The sequence below is a fragment of the Somniosus microcephalus genome, chromosome 8 (genome assembly GCF_052327205.1).
Source record: "Somniosus microcephalus isolate GS21.2 chromosome 8, FLI_Smic_1.0, whole genome shotgun sequence".
In the NCBI taxonomy this organism is placed as follows: Eukaryota; Metazoa; Chordata; class Chondrichthyes; order Squaliformes; family Somniosidae; genus Somniosus; species Somniosus microcephalus.
The window spans coordinates 64,278,264-64,300,657 of NC_140994.1; the positions used below are offsets into that span (position 1 = coordinate 64,278,264).

At 40.4% G+C, this 22,394-nt stretch overlaps 1 protein-coding gene across 4 annotated transcripts in view; it reads right to left on the reverse strand.

The window, feature by feature from the left end:
• The window catches only part of LOC147113575 (poly [ADP-ribose] polymerase tankyrase-2), an 83,446-nt gene that overhangs the window by 38,864 nt on the left and 22,188 nt on the right, over nucleotides 1-22,394 (reverse strand). For all 4 annotated transcript variants that reach the window (XM_085994817.1, XM_085994818.1, XM_085994821.1 and 1 more), the window contains 11 exons: nucleotides 19,241-19,336; nucleotides 18,450-18,486; nucleotides 13,860-13,935; nucleotides 12,529-12,623; nucleotides 10,299-10,365; nucleotides 9,218-9,404; nucleotides 3,638-3,759; nucleotides 2,295-2,386; nucleotides 2,108-2,186; nucleotides 1,739-1,910; nucleotides 255-334 (listed from right to left, as the gene is read on the reverse strand). In XM_085994817.1, coding sequence (XP_085850943.1) covers nucleotides 255-334; nucleotides 1,739-1,910; nucleotides 2,108-2,186; nucleotides 2,295-2,386; nucleotides 3,638-3,759; nucleotides 9,218-9,404; nucleotides 10,299-10,365; nucleotides 12,529-12,623; nucleotides 13,860-13,935; nucleotides 18,450-18,486; nucleotides 19,241-19,336 — 1,103 coding nt within the window. The remainder of the gene's footprint in view (nucleotides 1-254; nucleotides 335-1,738; nucleotides 1,911-2,107; nucleotides 2,187-2,294; nucleotides 2,387-3,637; nucleotides 3,760-9,217; nucleotides 9,405-10,298; nucleotides 10,366-12,528; nucleotides 12,624-13,859; nucleotides 13,936-18,449; nucleotides 18,487-19,240; nucleotides 19,337-22,394) is intronic.

Sequence of the window (22,394 nt, forward strand, 5' to 3'; positions counted from 1 at the left end):
TCCAGCATTGGAATTTGAGCCCAGTATTTATCCAGAATAACCCCCAGATCCCTTTCCCCATTAACAAACTGCATGGATTATATTAAATGGAACATATTCACGTTTATTTGATTTTTTGCTCCTTTACTAATGTTACAGTTATCCAGATTGAAATGTATCTGCCACTTATTGACCAAGTTGCCAAGATCCAAATCTTCTATTGTAGGAGTGAAAAAAAGCTTGAATTTCTGTATACTATTTTGACAAACCATTACCTTGACTACATCCAAGTCCCCAGCTTTGGCTGCTTCTAATAACTGACGATCAGTGTCGAAGTTTCCAACCATGACGCCTTCTATTCGGAGCAGATTTGGGAAAAGGGAAGAAAAACAGATTTTTAACAAAGACAACACAAAACTTAAATTTAATACCATTGAAAAGGTGCAATATAAAACTCATACTTCTAAAAATAAAAGCATGTTCAGTATGAAACAAAACACTGACCCATTGATAATAGTTTTGTTTCACCCATTATAACACTAAATAATCCTTAAATGTAGTCAGTATTTGTATATTAACCAATTTACTTATTGTTTCTTTTATAATTTGCACTTGTACAGCAATTTTTTTTTTAATTATTTTTTTTAACAAAGTAAAATGTCTCAAAATGCTTCACAGAAAAGGTGGATGGAGGAGAAACAACACCAAGCAGCAGTAAAGGAAGAGTTGGGGAGGTGGGCAAAGACATGATAAATGAAGACTCTGGCACTAATGGCAGAGCAGGGGATGGGGAAAGGGAAGGAATGTACAGTAGGCCAGAGTTGATAGTGAGAGTTGGGGCAGAGAGATGTAGGAGGACCTCCCACTTCAAGACTGTGGAGAGATTTGTACACGGGCAGAAGGATTTTGAAGTCAATACATTGGATGACAGTCAGCCTATACAGGTCTGTGTGAACAAGGCGGCAAAGTTTTAGATAAGCTGGAATTTATGTAGGGTGCAGTTTGGGAGGCTGGCAAATGGGAGCTTTAGAGATCTCAAGTCTGGACGTGATGGAGGCATGGATAAGAGTTTCAGTGATTTTGTGAGGTAAAAACAGATACAGGTCATACAATGGAGGCTGATGTAGTCATTTCTTGATGGTGGGGCTTGAAGCTCAGTTTAGGCTGAAGCAAACAGGGTTCAGCCTGAGCAAGCAATCATCAGGGGGGCAAAATCGGGATCTAGTAAGGCTGTGGTCTTGCCACTGCCCATCCACAGCTTGATGTCAGAGGGAATTGGACAGCATAGTAGCAGTCAAGGAGTGAAGGATGATGGAATGAGGTGTCATCAGCATACATACAGAAGCTGAATGTGCATTTAAAAATAATGTTACCAACACGTAGCATGCAGAAGAGTAAGGCCAGGACGGGGCAAAAATGGAGCCCTGGCGCACACCTGAGCCTACAATGAGAATGTACTGCAGGATACATTGACATAGGTAGGATGGGAGTCACGTGAGGATAGCTTGAAGGTAGAACATGGAGAAATGCTGGAAGAGAATAGAGTTGCCAGTTATGATGAAAAACAGAGAAAGATGAAGTGCAATAGCTTGTCAAGGGCACAACCACAGAGGATTTGGTTAGTTGAGTTTAACCAAGGAGATCTCATTGCTGTGGGAAGGATAGGAAATAAGCGGATGGTATTTGACCAAAAAAAGACAATGGCACTAGAGCATTAGGATATGAAATAGTATCCATTTTATTAACTAGATCTCTCTACCTTGTAAAATCTGCTGCACACTTTCATTACCCATCTGTGATGCAGTGAAACCCTGCAGAGATACTATTGATGAATCAGATCCAGAAGTCAGCAACAAGCGACATGTGTGATGATGACCACAATGTGCAGCCTTGTGTAAAGGTGTCTGACCAAGGCTGTCCAAGGCATTCACCTATTAATCAAAATACATTATATGGTAATTCAAGAACTAACTTCCAGCATTTTCTAATTAGAGCACAAACTACAGCACATTGCGTTGTCAGTATATCATAGTAATAGTAGTAACAGTACAATAAACATTTAATAGGCACCTTCCAATACAGCAGAATGTACTCAATATTGTTTTGCCAAGAAAAAACCAATACATACCATTGTATCATTTTTTATAAGCACTTCAATTATATCATTATGGGCCTTTTCTGATGCCACATGGAGAGGTGTTAAGAGGCTAAGAGAAAGAGTCAGAGAGACAGATGTTGAGGAACATCTAAATAAATTCAACACAATTTTAAAACATGTAAAAAAGGTCAAAGTAAAACTTTCCAAATCATCTTACTCTTTTGTCTTTTCATCGACATTAGCCCCTTTTCTTAATAATAACTCGGCCACCTGTTTTCGTTTTGGGTATGGAGAAGCAGCAACACAATGCTATAAAGTTAAAAGAATTTAGGTATTGTATTACATACACAGATTTTCTATATGTATTCTACAAGACTAGTTAAATTATGGAACAATAAATAAAAAAGTTACATTTCTAGATTTTTATAAAAAGTCAGAGTACAAATGACATTGTCATGTATAAATTATGTTAATATACATACAATTTTCCAATATCAGCTGCAGATTTCAAACTGGATAGTAAAAGTATCAGGAACAGTCAATCAAGCCCTTTGTGTCAATATTATTATGCATCTGAGACTTGTAGCATTTAACAGCATTAAAAAGAAATCAAACATACTAATACCATAAAAGTCAAGCTGCGGAGTGGAAAGTTTTGATGTCATAGAAGAACGGTACTAAAAATCACTAGAGTTTCATTCAGGATTATTTTAACAGAGCCCCTATACAATTTCACATCAGTATGATGCTGCACACAGGAGTTCAAGTGCTTTTATCTTTGTCTTACACAATTAATTTTTTTTTTTTTTTTTAATTAAATAAAATGCATTATATATTAATTGAATTGAACACAGCAAACAAAGTTGCATCAGGAGGAGGTTTGGTGATGTTAGTTAGGTACTACAAACAATATTCTTGAACTCAAAATCAAAACCTCCAATAGCTTAAAATTAAGGATTTTTTTAAACCAAATTTGATAAAATTCTTCCTCTCATAGGTTTCATGGCTTTGCTAACCAGCTACTATTTTTAGTCACCGAGTTATTTACCAGTTCAAAGATATGAAGCTGTAGGAAAATTATTTGGTGCTTTAAAGTGCACTTAATAACTTGCATGTTAGCTTGTCAATGTGCTCAGCTTACTTAATTACCGTCTTTGAACCTATATCTACTGCTCAGCCACAAATACTTAAGTCTGTATATTCGCGAATCTTTGGAATTCTCTTCCCCCAGAGAGCTGTGGAGGCTGGGTCATTGAATATATTTAAGGTGGAGATAGGCAGATTTTTGAATGGTAAGGGAGTGAAGGGTTATGGGGAGCAGAGAAGGAAGTGGAGTAGAGGCCAAGATCAGATCAACCATGATCTTATTGAATGGCAGAGCAGGCTCGAGGGGCCAAATTACCTACTCCTGCGGCTTATGTTCTTATATTAATTTACAATAACAGTAAACTAGTTAAAACCAAAAAAACCTTTCTTGATTACTTTTAAAAACTGAACAAGTTTGGGGCAGAAAGGAGGAAAGAAGTAAACCATTACAGTAAGAACAAGTACAATTCTTACCAATGCAGTTTCATGAGTCTGAGGATGCTTGAAATTCACATTCTCTAAAGAAAGATGTTTTTTTACACAGGCAACATCTGCTTCTTTTGCAGCTTGTAGTAACGAATGTCCTCTGAACTCATCTAGAATGGTGATTTAAAACAAAACACCAACAATTTGCTTTGTACAAAATGTAAACACTGTAAAAAGATAAGCATTTTACTGCAATGTTTTAATTCTCCATGTTTCACAACAACTGTCCAGGATTATTTTAATTAAGCTCATACTGTTTGAATAAAGCTCACCTACTATGCCTTGTTAACCAAGAATTTATTACTTATGTAGGAACCTACAAAACTATATACAGGAAACTTTGTGCTATCCGGTACCGACGGGACCGAGCTGTTGCCGTCCCATCAAAACTGCCGGACAAACCAGCGCTAATGTTGAAACATACGGAGATTTTGAGCTCCGTATCTGGCAACAAACCCTGTTGCTTAGCAACAGCTTCTAAACAGTCGGCCGTACCTTGTAAGCGTCTCTGTAGCTTAGCAACAGCTTCAGCGAGACCTTGCAGAGCCTGACTGGTAAAAAAAAAAGCAACGAAAAGGCTCCTGATTTTTGCCGGTGGCTCAAGCATTCCAGACAGTTAACCTCCGGATAAACCAAAGTTTCCTGTAGTACCAGAAAAGACTCTGTATACCATCTGGCTGGTCCCAAGAACAAATACCTCTCAATTTGAAGAAATAATGTGCAGCAGATATTGCATAAATAGATTTTCAAAGACATTTGATAAGGTTCCCAATGATAGTGGCAAGGATGTGAACAATTTCTTTAAGTACCATTGTATGAAGTTCTTCTAGACCTTGCTACCTTGTTTTCCTATCAGTGACTGCCTTTTCAACACGTACTGGGAAGACTACCCATGATCTCCATGAACACAATTTCTTTTAGTATATTTGCTGCCCCTTGGTCACTTGATATCATCACCGTTGGTATCTTTTAATGATCCTGTAGTTCCCTTTTTCACTTTCTTGCTGCAAACATATTTACTGAAAGGCTATTTATTTTCTAATTTAGCTCTCCAGACCAGTTTCTTAACTGCCATTACTTGCTTTTATATTTGTCTTAGTCCACTGTGCCACCGTAGCTTTATAATTTTGGATCAATCTAATTTTCTTTGCCCTTATTCCCCATATTTCCATTATTACCCCCATTTGTCTTTTTCCTGTGTTACCCTTCTTCCCAAATGGTATGCACCTGTTCTGCAAGGTTTACTGCATTTCTAAACATGATCCACTTCTATGCTTTTCCTCTCTAATGGTGTCCAGTCCACTTTCTGCAGCTCAGCCATCAAAATCTGCCTTTGCAAAGTTATACAATTTAAAAGGGAAAGGAAAATCTAGAAAAAGTATCTTTCATTCAAATTACTGCCCCATTGAAAGAACAATTAAAAAAATCTCAACCAACTTTAAAAACTGTTTTTGTTCATCTATAAGGAAATGCACTGACACCAATAAGTGTATCCACATATGGACCAACCCAAGAGCTGCCTGACCCTGGGTGTGTGCACCAATTGCTCAATGCCAAGTACTCAACTTTTAAAGGTGCTTTCATTGGGTCTCAGGCCTGCCCAATGATCCATCACATTACATTAAATGGACTCGACTCTGCAATGCTCCTGCTCAGTGGCGTTGCTGGAAGGCCGAGCATTGAGCAAACCCACCTCACTGGTCTCTGCTCGTCAAGATTACTAAATTCTATATATTTCCATTATAAAATGGGCAGCTACTTTGAATGAAAAGCACTCCACCATAAACTTTCCTTCTCATTTAAATGTTCGTTATTCAACAATTACTCCACTGAAACAGTTGTATAACAAAGGCTGTATATTATCAAACACTAGGTTTGATATTTTGTTACTTTCAATAATGGTTGCATTCGTCTGACTGTTAGAATCTGCTTTGTATCACAGGACCTTGACCACATTGGCTAAATAAAGGCATCAAAACCCACTTAAAGACAAAATAGAAATGTATACAAAATACAAGTAGGACTGGGAGGCACCAAAAGTCAGTTGAGATCAAATAATGCTAGTTATACTGCAGATACCAGCTTCTGTAGAGTACAATGTTCCGTTGGCAGGCCACGAATTATATCACCAACTCCACTTCAATGAATTTCCAACAAGCAGCTCTGTGCAGAGTTCCACTTTCAGGGTGGCTAACTTTTAGTGCCAAAAGAATATGCTGGAGTGCCAACTTTCTCATACCCAACAAGAATCAAAAGTAAATTTATAAAGTTAACAAGCTGTTCAATAGACATGACTTCACACTGTAGTGTAGTTGTACTGCACTCAGTGCTAACCAAAAGTGGTGAGATGGTCAACTCGAGGTGGTTTCACTGGTGTGCTTCGGAGTCAGGTTACTGACCTAACTCCAGAATGATATGGCTCATTTCGAATCAATGAGTACGCAAAACCACTTTACACTGACGAGAAAGTGGCAGCACATCTGCATCTTAAAAGGATTAGAATAGGTAAAAGGCCACTAAAAAGGCAGATTGCCAAGAACAGCAAGAGGGATTCAAAGCATTTTCTTAAGCCATGTTTGTAGCAGATAGCATATCGAAGATCAGATCTTTTATTAGTTAAGCTTGGAAAACAAATCAGAGGATCAGGAAACAGCACACGAGTTAAATATATTCTTTACATCAGTCTTCACAAATTAGATCATATTCCGGACAAGTCATTCTAGCTTAGGAATGGTTTACCCAATTAGATTTCACTGAAGCATACATCTAAGATGAGCAAGGAAGTTCTCCAGCATCTTGGCCAACATTTATCCCTAACCAACATTACTAAAACAGATTAGCCAGTCATTTATCTCATTGTTGTTAGTGGGATCTTGATGTGCACAAATTGGCTGCTGAGTTCCCCCACATTGCAACAGTGACAACAATTCAGAAGTATATAATTGGCTGTGAAGCACTTTGGGACATCCTGGGGATGCGAAAGGTGCTACAAAAATGCACGTTCTTTTGCTCATTGTAAAAATATTATTCTTTTGAGTTTGTTAAAGTGTCTGGGCCAGATGGCATACACCATGGAACTTAAGCAAATGAAGAGAAAATAAGCTAGGCTCAGGTAAATATTCAAAGCTTCATAAACACTTGATTAAAGGATACTGAATGTTACTTATAAGCAAAAATTGAAAAGGGCATAAATCTGGAAATTTTAGTCAGCCTAATATCTGTAGTGGTGAAAATGCCTGACAGCAGGAAATAACTATAAGGGATAGCAGGCACAGCATTATAAGCAATTGGTAATGCCTTACTAATCTGCTAGAATTCATTCTTTGAGGTCAGAAAATTAGTGCAAGGTATCGAGTACTAACAGTTTACTTGGATTTTCAGCAGGCATTTGATAAACCTTTGAGAATTTTTTAGATGATTAAGTAGCCTGGCATTAATGAAAGATTAACTAGCTGGATTGAAAAATGGCCTGGCAATGTAAAGCAGGTGCGGTGACAAAAATAAGGGAAATCAATAACACTCAAAAACTATCTGGACCAATTAAAGAAATGCACTGAGGAATGGCAGAGGAATTCCATTTGTGTGCGTTAGCCTGTTGTGTTTTATTGGCTCCTTTATTACCAAGTCACGTGTTGCGTGTCCACTCCCTCAATTTTTACACAATGGCTTTGGCAGCATAGTGATCAGTTTCCATTCTACATGTTTTTAAGAACAGGAGTAGGTCATTTAGCCCCTCGAGCCTGTTCCGCCATTCAATGAGGTCATGGCGGATCTGTGACCTAACTCCATATACAGGAAACTTTGTGATATCCGGCACCGACGGGACCGGCGTGTTGCCGATCTATCAAAACTGCCAGACATACAAAGTTAATGTTGAAGCATACGGAGGTTTTCATCTCCGTATCTGGCAACAAACACTGTTGCTTAGCAACAGCTTCTAAAGAGTCGGCTGCAGCTGCAAGTGTCTCTAGCTGAAGCTGTTGCTATAGCTACAGACCTTGCAGTGCCTGACTGGGGGAAAAAAAAGAACGAGAACTAAAAAAACTTATAGAAAACGGCTCCTGATTTTTGCCGTTAGATTGAGTATTCCGGACATACAACCTCCGGATAAACCAAAGTTTCCTGTACCCGCCTTTGCCCCATATCCTTTAATACCTTTAGTTAACAAAAAACTATCAATCTCAGATTTAAAATTAATTGACCAAGCATCACTTGCCATTTGCAGAAGAGAATTCCAAACTTCTGCACCCTTTTTGTTTCGTTTATCGTTTGATTGATCTTCGTGGTCCCTTCCAAATGGCTCTCTGTTTTATCTCCAAAATCTTTTTCATGCCAGTGCAATCTCAGTTTGCCCTTCCATCTCGGTGCCTCTTCTGCATATTCTTTCCAGTATCCCCAACCATACACTTTCTTGCTTAGTTTATTACTGTGCAGCAAAATGCTTTATTTAAAGCCCATGTGAAATAGCATTTTGAAGTCAGCCACTAGGTGCAAAAATACATTAAAATGTATCAAAAGGGCAGATAGCTCAAAGGAAACTTTAATGAAGCCATTAAATTTTGCTATTTTGTTGCAGAGACCTGAAAGTGCCAGTGGAACTGGAGACGTGCAGAGCTAAGTAAAGGAGTGTTGGGTCAGGACATGCAGACTAAGGCAGTAAGAAGTATGGGTTGAATGGGACTGAAACTTGAAAGCCGAGAGATGACCAAGTGATCCTTTGAGAAATTATGCTCGTTATAAACACTGTCATGGATTAATATTCCCAACAGTTTCAGAACATTTTTGTTTTATTTAAGGTAACTCACTGACTCCATCCCTCTCCCTAACATCTGTCTGAGGCTGAACCACACTGTTCGCAACCTTGGTGTCATATTTGACCCTGAAATGAGCTTCCGACCAAATATCCGCAGCATAGCTAAGACAGCTTATTTCCATCTCTAACATCGCCCGTCTCGGCCCTCATCCATGCCTTTGTTACCTCTAGACTTGACTATTCCAATGCACTCTTGGCTGGCCTCCCACATTCTACCCTACGTGAACTTGAGGTGATCCAAAACTCAGCTGCCCTTGTCCTAACTCGCATCAAGACCCGTTCACCCATTGCCCGTGCTCCCTGACCTACATTGGCTCCCGGTTAAGCTACGTCTCGATTTCAAAATTCTCGTCCTAGTTTTGAAATCCCACCGTGGCCTCGCCCCTCCCTATCGCTGTAATCTCCTTCAACCACCGCCACCCCCAAGATATCTGCGCTCCTCTAATTCTGCCCTCGAGCATCCCGGATTATAATTACTCAACCATTGGTGGCCACACTTTGTTGCCTAGGCCCTGGAATTCCCTGCTTAAACCTCTCCGCCTCTCTTTCCTCCTTTAAGACACTCCTTGGGGCCTACCTCTTTGACCAATCGCCTGCCCTAATTTCTCCTTATGTGGCTCGGCGTCAAATTTTTTCGTCTTATAACATTCCTGTGAAGCACCTTGGGATGTCTTATTACGCTAAAGGCGCTATATAAAATGCAAGTAGTTGTTATTGTAATACTACAAATGAGAAAAGGTTGCAGAAAAACTTACAAGCTAACCGTTCTTTTAGTTGTGGTGTAGGGGCTAAATCAATAGCATTTTTAGAATGGCAGTTCAGCAATGTTGGATCAGCACCATAGCTCAGCAATAGGGAACATACTTCTACTCTGTTCTTGGAGGCAGCCTCATGCAAAGGAGTAAACTGCCAGAGGTCCATGGCATTCACACAGGCACCATGCTGTGAATAAAAGTTATAACATTCAAAAATAAGTCAAATTAAATTTAAGAAAATAAATATGATTTTAAACTGCTTCAGTATATAGTATACAGTGTATAATGTTAACGGTTCAGATGCTAACAAAATAAAGAGAGCTAATCAGGCACTAAATTTTCAAGATGTCAGTACCATCTGGAAATGAGGAAACATCAATGGAGACAGGTGAAACCAGGTAACATGGTTCCTTATTTCACTTTAAATATCTAAAGTTAAATAGGAGGTAAAATAGATAGCATCAGGATGAAATGTACATAAGTTAAAATGGATGGTAGAAAATAGTATAAAAGAGGCTTGTACACCAGACTTTGAGTATACTGAATAAGAATACAGTGCCTATCCCTACATAGTTTTTACTGCAGCATATTTCCAATATGAATTTTGTACTCATTAAGGCGAGTGATATTACTTTGGGGGTTTGCTCTATTTTAAACACATAATGGTATCTAAGCACGTGCCTATTGCATGGTTAGGTGCAAAGTAGGGCCCCCTCTGCTCTGCCCCAACTTCATCAATCCAACATTTTTCCATTTTCCACACGAGTCATCCTGTGTCCTCTTTAAGTGAGGTTGTCAATTTACTGTTGAATTAGAGATGTTTTGTGCTAGGGGCCTAGGATCACTAGATGCGCGTCTGAAATTTTTAAGATCCAGCAGAGGAAGCAGAGACTTTCATTCCATTAGTTCAAGCTGAATTTGAACCTAGGTTCTAGAGATGGAATGCTAGTGACTAACTCACTGCATCATCCAGTTCCAGGGCATTATTTCTTCTTTAATATATTTAACTCCCTACATACCATCCTCACCACTTTAACTAACACAATTCTCAAATTCAGAATGACAAGGATTAAATACTAACCTTAACTAAAAGCTCTGTAACTTCATAATGACCATAGGAACAGGCATTGTGAAGAGGTACTAAGTCTCTAAAATACAAAAACAAATTTTTTGCATTTATAGCCTATGAGAAATATTCAGAATAGTTCCAAACTAAATTTTAACAAGATCTCCCATGGCACTGCTCCTTTGGAACTCTGTTTCTGATACTTGCCATGAAGCCCAATGCAGCAGTTGTTCCATTGTTGTGATGCAGCAAATTCTGTACATCACAACTGACAAAGTAAAAAATATTACACACACCCATGTGATACTAACAGGCCTTCGACATATTGCAATACTAATTATTTATTTTACAAAACTTAAGATACAGGTATCTTGCGTTACCCTCCTGGAAACCTCTTAGTTATGTGTGGGTTTGCACTATTTCCTTATGGTGCAAGTACTTTATTTATTCTTTCCTCCTCCCTAATATCTTTCTTCTTTTTCCTCAGTTGTTTACATTGATGATTAAGATACTTTCTCTCCCCTACTTCTGCCATGGATTTGTAGTTCTTCTTTGGCACAGAACAGCACCAAGGAAGTCTCTAATGGGGAACACCTTGAACCAGTGTCAAAGTTTAAAACACCTCATAAGCATACCCTCCAGCCCTGGCACAAACATTAGTCCCCTTCAGTAATACAAAAAAAATCTTCAAAACTCATTCTAAATACCTTAAGCTCATTTTTTTTTATTTGACGGAAGAATTGCTAAAAAAAAACGTTGATTTTTCTTTCTACCACTCTGTTCTTTGCATTTTGCACCAGACTGTCTTGGTGCATGCAGGAAAAAACTACAGCTCCTATGATGTATTTCCCTCGCACACAATTTGTCAGCTTAAAAATGCTAAATAAGATGACATTTTACTTTTGACTTTTTTTCTTTTTCATTATTTACAGTTTGTGGTTAATTGTCTGGCGGTCATGTGGTATGGGTTGTTATGGTGCACTCTGGGTACTGCAATTCCACAACTGAAGAGTGAAAATGACAACTCCGATGTGTCACACATACCTACCACAATTTCTCAATAGGTGTTGGAACTTCCCAGGATCCAAAGCACAAGCAGAGAATGCAAGTTCTGGGAATGGAACATAAGGCAAGCCCCACACTACAGAGAAAGGGACTGGAGAAGGTTTGTGAGGGGAAAACTTTCAGGCATTTTTAACATTGCACAGCTAGCTTTACAGATAAATTTAGTGATTTTGTTCAGAATTTATTATATGTGCTTAAGTTTATTAATTTAAAGGGTGACTGGAGAAGCAATACAGCTTCGCAGTAATTGGCCGCTGCTTTGCTGCATTTTACTGAATGCAAAAATTTTGAGTCACCCCTGTTCAAATAGTGATTTTTCCACTTTACTTTATCTGAATAGGACATTTAAAAAATATGCATGTGCAATATTCAACGATTTATGTTATGTCCTAAGCACGTTTTCTGCACTTTGGATGTTTTCTGCCCTACAGAGACTTTCAGATGTAGAATCTTCAGAATCTCTTGTAATGTTACTCATGGTTTTATGAGGACAAAAGTGTACAACATAATGTATTATTCTGTTGCTAAAGTGAGTGCATGTACCTTTAAGGTTACAAGAATAATCGATGTTAAGCAAACACTGGATGCATTCAAAGAACCTGGAGACATTGTGGCTCCTGCACCTTCTATTCCTGTACACTGCAAATAACTGCCTTTGTATCTTTATACTTTTTGTTTTAAGTGACAAAAAATTTACATTAAATAGTATATGATGTCTGAATTGTGTTGGCCAGGAAATGCACACATACATATTTGTTTCTCCTGTGGCAATGCTCACGGTGAGTTGATGATGCGCTGTTTTATAACCATATAAGGGATCTGTGCTGCAATGCATGATGCCTCATTAGGGCCACTGATTTACAATGACAAAATAAAGTCAATCTTTGTTTACATTGCATCAGATCCTGGGATTTTTTCCAGTATTTTGGGAATTGAATTCTGTATCTAGTTTTCCATGAAAAACACAAAGGCGTGTATTTAATTTTTATCTCCTACCTTCTTTAAAGCTCAAAATAAAGTTGGCAGACAACTTGAAGGTAGGTATGTGAAGTCTAGCAGTCGTGGAGAGGGGCTTCTGTAAGGTTTAACCTGATTTTGGCTGACACCCATTACAGGTTCTGCTCCTCCCCATCACATCCAAACCTCGCCACGGGAGATGCATTAAAACATAGACAGTTACCCTTTATCCTTAGCGTGAACATCAGCACCATGCTGAAGCAACAGCTGTACGATTTTAACACGGTTATATCCTGCTGCTAGATGAAGTGGCGTAGACTGTGGGGAGATAAAGCAAATATTATGTAATTAGGGAAATTATAATTTGTAAAGCTGTAGACTCGAATAGTTAAATGCTATGCCTCCCTTCCACACAAGTGCAACATGAGAAACATAACTGGATTCAAGCCTGTTACACTGCTCCACTGATCAAAATCCACACAAAACACTAAAGTAATAACACCAATAATTTTCTGTTCATTATTTGTAGTGCTACAGTTCTCAATGTTGCTGACCAAACCCCTCCCAGCCACTGTTTCACACCACTCTTAAGTAATTAATTATCTTATACCCTTGGTTTCTACTTATCTCGTATGCATAACATAAAAGTCACCCAAAAGTACTGCACCAACTGATGAGATATCACTAGCTTCATTCTCATAATTTGTATGGCCTCAATTTAAAAAAACAAAATGCATTAACAAAGTTAAGCTGATTTTTTGAAGTTGGATAGAAAATTGCACAAATTCCAATGTGATCCCACTAATGGAATTAATTGGACAATGTACATTTGTAACAATATTGTCAATTTTGCAGGTGAATGTGGAATCAGAGCTGCATTTTGTTGTACTTAGCAGTCCACATGACTACTTTTATGGCATACTGCAGCTTGAGTTCTTTAATACATTTATTTCCAACTGGGATACCGCATCAATCAAGCCCAAGCCTAGACTTCAATTCTGGGGAAGCTCTTGTACAGCTTTTCCATTCCTGGACAGGATAAAAGGGAAAGCATGTCTGGTAGGAAATCTTTAATTATTATAACTTTGCCTTTCTCTATTTTATCAATACTATGTTCAGTGTTTCTCTGAAAATGTCTTCTTGTTCCTTCTCCTAAACTTTAAATATTCTGTTTCACATACACGTGCCTCCTCCTTGTATAACTGGATTTGGAATGCACTGCCTGACTGGGTGGTGGATACAGATTCAATAGTAGCCTTCAAAGGGGAATTGGATAAATACTTGAAGGAGAAAAAAACTGCAGGGATATGGGGAAAGAGCGGGGGAGTGGGACTAACTGGATTGCTCTTCGAAAGAGCTGGCACAGACTCGATGGCCCAAATGGCCTCCTTCTGTGCTATACTATTCTATGATTCACCCATTTTGCTCAATTTTACAAAAGGCATCAATTTCACAAACAAATTATACAGGTTTCCTTCATTCGTCAACTAAAAACAACATTCAAGGACTTCATGTACATCATTATCTGGCTAACAGTAACAATTGCAATCTTACCTTTCTACCATCACTGGCATGGCAGTTTACATTCAATGGTGTAAGTAGGGACATCAACTTTTCTTCATTTCCACTCCTATAAACAAACTTCTCAAAATTACACCTCTCCCTATGCCACTTAAGTGAATACATTTTAACAACAAATGCAAAAGTTTTTGTATCAATTGTTTATAGGTTTGCTTTTCATACTTCCATTTGCATGAATTGCAGTTATTTTACTTACTAGTCTATCTAACTAGTGTAAATATTGATGGAATAGGTGGAAATGAGGAGCGCTCTCGAACAGGAAATGCTGGAGGGTGTTCAGCCTGTGATTGGAATCGCTAAAGAATGTGGGGGGGGGGGGGGGGGGGGGGGGAAGAATTGAAATTGAAATTTCAGTTCTTGGGTAATACTTCAGTGCCTTAAGATTTTTTGCCAAATAATTTTTACATAACAAAAATGCAAAGTACAGAATGCTGTAAAGTGTAAAGAAACTAAAGACCTTCATTGCACATAACAGAAATGCACTGTACTAAAAATGCTAAAGCTCACTGTTAATGTAGTGATCTGATGACACCATGTGGAGAAGAACAATACAGCATCACTTTTATGCAAGGACATTTTTGCAATTAAATGTTATTAGAACTCAGGTTTACCTAGTTAAAACAACATATGATGTAAAACTAGATCTCAATATAGGTTTAAATCGAATAAGATTAACCCAGAGTATACTAAATTCAGCATAGTTCCGAGTGATGAGATTGCAAGTGAATCAGTTTGTGTTACGAGCATCTTTGTTACCATGGTAATTACTAGACTGGTGGGATACCAGTACCAGTTTCACACCTTTAGATTGTTTGCAGAAGTAGACATGGATTGAAAGCAGTGTGAAACATAAGTTTCATTCAGATAAAGAAGTTATTTAAACAGTCATTAACCAACGTTTTATCAATAAAACAAACCCAGTAGTGAGTAAGATCGGTCAGAGAGAGACCAGAGATAGAGGCTTCTTCGACAGTACCTCTCAAACCCTGTTCCACCTAGAAGGACAAGGGCAGCAGGCGCATGGGAGCACCACCACCACCACCAAGTTCCCCTCCAAGTCACACACCATCCTGACTTAGAAGTATACCGCTGATCCTTCATCGTCGTTAGGTCAAAATCCTGGAACTCCCTACTTAAAAGCACTGTGGGAGTGCCTTCGCCACGCAGACTGCAGCAGTTCAAGGCGGCGGCTCACCACCACCTTCTCAAGGGCAATTAGGGATGGGCAATAAATGCTGGCCTTGCCAGCGACGTCCACATCCCATAAACTAATAAAAGTGTGATAATTGCAGTTGATAAGATTTTTCTTAATTGACTTTTTAATACATTTGTGATATAAATAAAATGTAACGGACTGTACTGTGCCCCATTTAGAATATGTATCGACTTAATTTCTGGTAATGAATTGATCACTCATTAACTTGCAATCCTTCAACATGGATGTTGTCATGCATCAATGACACAGATTGCACTGGCTAGTGTTCACAACAAATGTCATCAGCCAAAATGGCAGCTCCTCCTCAGCATAAGTTTCACAGCGTATACTCTTTAAAAAAAGATAAATTATGCAGCCCAGTTGTGAAGTTGCACTCTTGTAGCTTATGGTGTAACTTAATCCCTCAACAAAATGAGTGTCATGTAATTACTCGCATGTAAGCCTATACAATTCACTCGCACCTTTGTTGCTCATGAAGGGAATGGCCCAGAAATTCGGGTCGGGGGCTTCCCGCGGGTGTAAGACCCTGACCTGCATTTACCTAGCGCGCCGGCCGCTGAGCTGTGGGGCCCCATGGAATTCCGATCCTGGGCCTGCTCCAGCTGCCGGCGCGCAGTGCTTGCGTATCTCAGGGGCGCAGTTAGTTCGATGTGTCCCCTGGGATCACGTGGGCCATGGGGAGCCAATCGGAGCAGGGAATGCTCCATTCGTAAGTTTGACAAGAAGAGCTGTCTAAATACTACGGCCCCAAAACATCACTAAAACTTCAAATACATTTTTTTTTTTAAATCACATTTTTAAATAAACTATAAATTACATGAAATAACTATTGTAAACAATAATTTAATTTTTTGAAAAAAATCATTTTATTTTCTAACGGGGCTAAAAATAAACTTACCTTGCTTTAAAGTATTTAAAAATAATAAACCTGTGGAAAAAATGTTTGAATTTTAATTAATTCACCACTTACCTTGTAAAAAGCAGGCCTTACGCCTGCTTTTTAAATGTGTAAATTCTGCAGACTTACCCTCCCGGGAAAACCTGCAAAAAAAAACCTAAGTTCGATGCGAACGCGTTCGAACTCTGAACCCCTTCGTTCAGGGGAACGGAAGTGCCGGTTTCCCGCGCATGCACAGTGCATGCAGGAAACCGGCACTTCCATTGGGCTTACGGGCAAGTACCCCATGCGTACTCACCCGTGGAGACCCGAATTTCTGGGCCATTATCTTCACCGGTGAAATATATTAAGTATAACACTCTTCTTCGATTTATATCACACAGCAAGGCCATCAAAATTCATGTATCTATGGTTGCATATATGATGTCATGCTTTGTGATGCAGGATGCAACCTTATTTGAACTCCCGAGTTCTAATATTAAACAGATGACAATTCTGGGAGACTATTGGAATACAGCAGACCTTTCATGATCATTTTAAGACTTTGAATTTACAAGCAATGCAGTTTCAAGTAAATTATGTATTTTTTTGTAACATCTTTGAAAATCCTTTCAACATTTTCTCCAGTGCTTCAAAACCCTTTTTGCAGTATGGATCAGACTGTGCACAGTATTCCAAATGTGATCTAACCAAATTTCTATATAAATTTATTTGGAGTGACGGCTGCCAACGACCAGAAGCTGCGCAGAAACATACTGTGCATTAATCTGGAACCGGAAGTATGATGTTGCTGTTTCCACCACCTCCACCCCCCCCACCCCCCAAAAGAGCCCGCTCCCTCCCCGGCATCTTTTCCAAGGAGCCCGCTCCCTCCCCGGCATCTTTCCAAGGAGCCCGCTCCCTCCCCGGCATCTTTCCCAAGGAGCCCGCTCCCTCCCCGGCATCTTTTCCAAGGAGCCCGCTCCCTCCCCGGCATCTTTCCAAGGAGCCCGCTCCCTCCCCGGCATCTTTCCAAGGAGCCCGCTCCCTCCCCGGCATCTTTCCAAGGAGCCCGCTCCCTCCCCGGCATCTTTCCAAGGAGCCCGCTCCCTCCCCGGCATCTTTCCAAGGAGCCCGCTCCCTCCCCGGCATCTTTCCAAGGAGCCCGCTCCCTCCCCGGCATCTTTCCAAGGAGCCCGCTCCCTCCCCGGCATCTTTCCAAGGAGCCCGCTCCCTCCCCGGCATCTTTCCAAGGAGCCCGCTCCCTCCCCGGCATCTTTCCAAGGAGCCCGCTCCCTCCCCGGCATCTTTCCAAGGAGCCCGCTCCCTCCCCGGCATCTTTCCAAGGAGCCCGCTCCCTCCCCGGCATCTTTCCAAGGAGCCCGCTCCCTCCCCGGCATCTTTTCAAGGAGCCCGCTCCCTCCCCGGCATCTTTCCAAGGAGCCCGCTCCCTCCCCGGCATCTTTCCAAGGAGCCCGCTCCCTCCCCGGCATCTTTCCAAGGAGCCCGCTCCCTCTCCGGCATCTTTTCAAGGAGCCCGCTCCTTCCCCTGCATCTATTCCAAGGAGCCCGCTCCCTCCCCGGCATCTATTCCAAGGAGCCCGCTCCCTCCCCGGCATCTTTTCCAAGGAGCCCGCTCCCTCCCCGGCATCTTTCCAAGGAGCCCGCTCCCTCCCCGGCATCTTTCCAAGGAGCCCGCTCCCTCCCCGGCATCTTTTCAAGGAGCCCGCTCCCTCCCCGGCATCTATTCCAAGGAGCCCGCTCCCTCCCCGGCATCTTTCCAAGGAGCCCGCTCCCTCCCCGGCATCTTTTCCAAGGAGCCCGCTCCCTCCCCGGCATCTTTTCAAGGAGCCCGCTCCCTCCCCGGCATCTTTTCAAGGAGCCCGCTCCCTCCCCGGCATCTTTTCAAGGAGCCCGCTCCCTCCCCGGCATCTTTTCAAGGAGCCCGCTCCCTCCCCGGCATCTTTTCAAGGAGCCCGCTCCCTCCCCGGCATCTTTTCAAGGAGCCCGCTCCCTCCTCGGAATTTGTTCCAAGGAGCCCGCTCCCACCCTGGCATCTTTTCCAAGGAGCCCGCTCCCTCCCCGGCATTTGTTTCCAAGGAGCCCGCTCCCTCCCCGGCATTTGTTTCCAAGGAGCCCGCTCCCTCCTTGGCATTAAATTTATTACTTTTTTAATATAAACGTGCCCGCTCCTGTAACGAGCCGGAAGCGTGCATGCGCAGAACGCTTCTACGCAGCTTCCGGTTCGTTGGCAGCAGTCGCGTCCATAAATTTAACATTTTCTCCCTGCTTATGTACTCTATTCGTTGAGTGCACAATATATAATATTGGGACATAGACTGTGAACCTCAAAAACAGACTGAATAGTGATCAAGAATCAAAAAAATACACATTGACTGTCAATTCTGAATTAATTCCCTGGTTCAGGAAACAGAAATAGTAAACTAGTTTTCAAAAGATGTGTCCATACCTTGCAGTCTCCAGTAGCTCATCTTTTTTGTATTCACCTGTAAAATGTAATTTAAGCAGTTAAATGCTTGAACATAAAAATTTAATGTAAGAAGTCACACAACACCAGGTTATAGTCCAACAGCTTTATTTGAAATCACAAGCTTTCGGAGCGCTGCTCCTTCTTCAGGTGAAGAAGGAGCAGCGCTCCGAAAGCTTGTGATTTCAAATAAAGCTGTTGGACTATAACCTGGTGTTGTGTGACTTCTTACATTTGTCCACCCCAGTCCAACTCCGGCATCTCCACACCATAAAAATTTAAAGCAACTTCATGTATTAAAAACACCCATATTAAATATTTTTCAAATTTCACTTCCTTAGGTTTCAAATTAAGCAAATTCAGCAACATTCATTATAATAGCTTTAGATAGCCCAGATCAGTTGTGTCTGGTAGTATTCCATTTCACATTTATTGTTCCAAATAGCAGTGTGAACATAAAACAAACAATTTTCCCTTCTTTCTTCTTTTGCTATTATTTAATTTCCTTCCCATTCCAATAGCATGCATGTTATGCAAGGACTATATTATGCACTTTTCCAACTTCGGACACCCTTAGGCCTCTACTAATGCAACTTCCAAGTGGCCACTAGAAGATATACAAGAGCAGCTCAGCAAAATATTCACTGCTTTTGCTCAGTTTCATTCAGCACACAGGAATTTCAACATGCATCACCTTATTGTTTCCACTTCAGTTAATATGCTCCAGCAAAACCATTAAATAGAGATATAAAATTAAATAACTCACAACTCACCTGTCAATACTGTTTTAGCAGATGGGTCTGCCAGGTCTAATGCTGCTCTTCCATCTGTATTACGAATATGAGGGTCAGCTCCATGCTGGAGCAAAACTATACAACAAAAAGGATGAAAATCAAGACATTAATGAAAATGAGACTTGCATATTAAATAAAACAACTTGCATTATTATAGCTATAAAGTAACAATAAACTATTATATATTATAAATGATAGGTGGGTCATAATATTACATTTCAAAATGTATTGAAATCTCCCATGTCAATATAAAAGTGTGTCTACATTTAGCGGTTAAGCCTGTGGGTGACACTTTGATGGGGGTTTTCAATGTTAAACATTGCTTATGTCTGTAATACCGTAACAACTTATCTCAGGAACAAACCTGGAGAAATTGGCACCTGTTCAGAAAGGAAAAAAATTATGCCAGTACAGAAAAGCATCTCGAGTTTAAAAAAAAACCTTAGGGCCTCTTCAGACTTCAAATATTGAAACCTCAGTCCTTCTCTTTTAATTTTTGGAAAATTGGGCATTCCCCTCAGAGGTAGCTCCCCATCTCCACCCCTACCTACCCCTCTCACTTCTTCCTCTTCGCCATGACCCTTCCTAGGATCATTCTGATCTGCAGGCTGTGCTATTCATTTCAACTACTCAGCAGGTAGCTCAAGAAATAATAAATTTATGCTACTTCCATGTAAATGATCAATAAAATTTGCTATGAAAGTAGCTCATCAATACTGAAATCATCCAAGGCACTTTTTATTTTAAGATATCAATGTTATCAAAAGTATAGGTGCAAATACAATATAGATCCCTATCTTAAATATTAGTTTCAATAAACACAAGAGCTAGGTAGTTATTGATTCTAAAATTACACTAATAGCTTAGAGATTGATGTATACTGCTAACTTCTACAGAAAAATGCTTGAACTTTTAACCTCTTCCCCCTCCCCCCCTACCTCAATATTCCTAAAACAGGATTATTCCAAAGCACGAGTCTGATATTTTCACCTTCATTAGCTGCAACATTTACAATTTTGGTTAGAAATCCAGAAATAAATTTACAGAAGACTAAAATAGACTAGCACTCCTTTCAGCTTTATAGGCATCTGGCTTCAGTATATAATTGCAAGCCAGTGTGGGTTCTAGATTGTGTGATGAGGTACATCATTGCATAATGCAGTGATCCTTAACTGTGGGACCCAAGGCCTGTTCAAATGGTACATGACAAAAAAAAGTCAAAAGTTTTGCCAATCTGTAACTGCGTATTGGCAAATGTGGAGAGTTGTAAAGGCAACTGAGAAACGAAAATTAATTGACAAATAAAAGTTTGAGCTGAAATACATGAATAGCCACCAGCTCCTCTCTACGAAGTAGTAAAAACAGAAAACTTAAGCAGCAGTTCACATTGTAACTGACACCAGCAATGCTTCAGTTTCAACAGAGCTGCAGTGAAAATCCACAGGGACTTTCTTTTAACCTTGGGATGTGGGTGTCGCTGGAAAGGCCGTCATTTATTGCCCATCTATAGTTGCCCTTAGAATGTGGTGATACAACTGAGTTGCTTGCTAGGCCACTTCAGGAGGCAGTTAAGGGTCAACCACACTGGTGTGGAACTGGCGTCATATCTAGGCCAAACCGGGTAAAGGGACGTCAGGTTTCCTTCCCTAAAGAACATTACTGAACAAGTTGAGCTTTTACAACAGTCTGACAGCTTCATGGTCACTATTACTGTTCCCAGCTTTTAATTTGAGGATTTTAAAAACCGAATTCAAATTCTCTGCCATAGTGGGATATGGACGCACATTAGTCCAGGCCTCTGGATTACTCGTCCGGTAACATAACCACTACACTACTGTACAACACTTCAATAAATAGATCCTTCCAAATCATGTGTCAATACCAATGCAAACTGCTGCTTAAATAACATGAAATACTATAAATAGCATAGATGCATTGAAGGGAAAGTTATTTAAACACATGAGGGAGAAAGGAATAGAAGAATATATGCTGATAGTGTTAGATGAAGAGGGGTGGGAGGAGGCTTGTGTGGAGCATAAATGCCGGCATAGATCAGTTGGGGCGAATGGCCTATTTCTATGCTGTAGACTCAATGGGCCGTAATTTGTGGCCCCTACGGGTGCGCTAAAACCCGGAACTTGCGATGCCTCGGGAAAAGGGCATCCGCGGGTGGAGAGTTTCTGCCCAGCGAATGCCCATGAAATTCTTATGCCTGGTAAAGGCCTGCTTTTACCAGTGTAAGTTTTAAAAAACAGAAAAGTAAAATTTTATCAATAATTTATACATTTAAAAACTAAGGTAAGTTTATTTTTAGCCCCTTTAAAACATGTAAATTTATTTTTCAATATTAAACTTCTGTTTTACATATTTAATTAAATGACATTTTAAATATGTGATGGTTTAAAAAAAAAAAAAAAAAAAAAAAATATTTGGGGTATTCCCATTCATACTTATGGGGATTCTATACATACGGAATGCCCATAAGTATGAATAGGGATTCCCTTCTGTCATTCGTTGGTCTGGCCCACATGATCCCGGGGTGCTCGTGAACCGCCTGCGCCCGTGGGATACGTGGACCTCTACCTGTGAGTACCTGGGGAGCCCCAGGACCACGAGTCTCCGTGGATCCTGAGGCCCCAGGTAGGTGGGTATTTTATTTGCGGATTGGAGGCATTTCCCCGCGGGAAGCCGTGGTGTATGTAACCTGTTCCACCTTAAGAGAACTTAAGCCTGGTCCACCTTAAGAAAGGTACTACTTTCTTTGGCTGCTGTATACGTAATACCGGTGGTGACCACACCGGTGTAATGCAGCTACAGCCACCGGAACTCGGTACAAACAAATTGGGTTTGAGTTCTGTCAAATGTTATCGTTGTGGAAAGACAACGCACGATCAGAACCAGTGTTGGTTTAAAAACCAAGAATGCAGAACGTGTGGCAGGCTTGGCCACATAGCTAAAGTATGCCGGTCAGGAAAGAAGACCAGCAATAAAAAGTCACCGCAAGGAAAATATGCAAAGGTACACAAGGTGACAAAGAACAGTTTGACCGAACAGAAGTCAGATTCAGACGCTCGCAGTAATGAACTGGATAGCTTAAGAATACACAACATTGGTAAGGGTACAGACCTCCAGA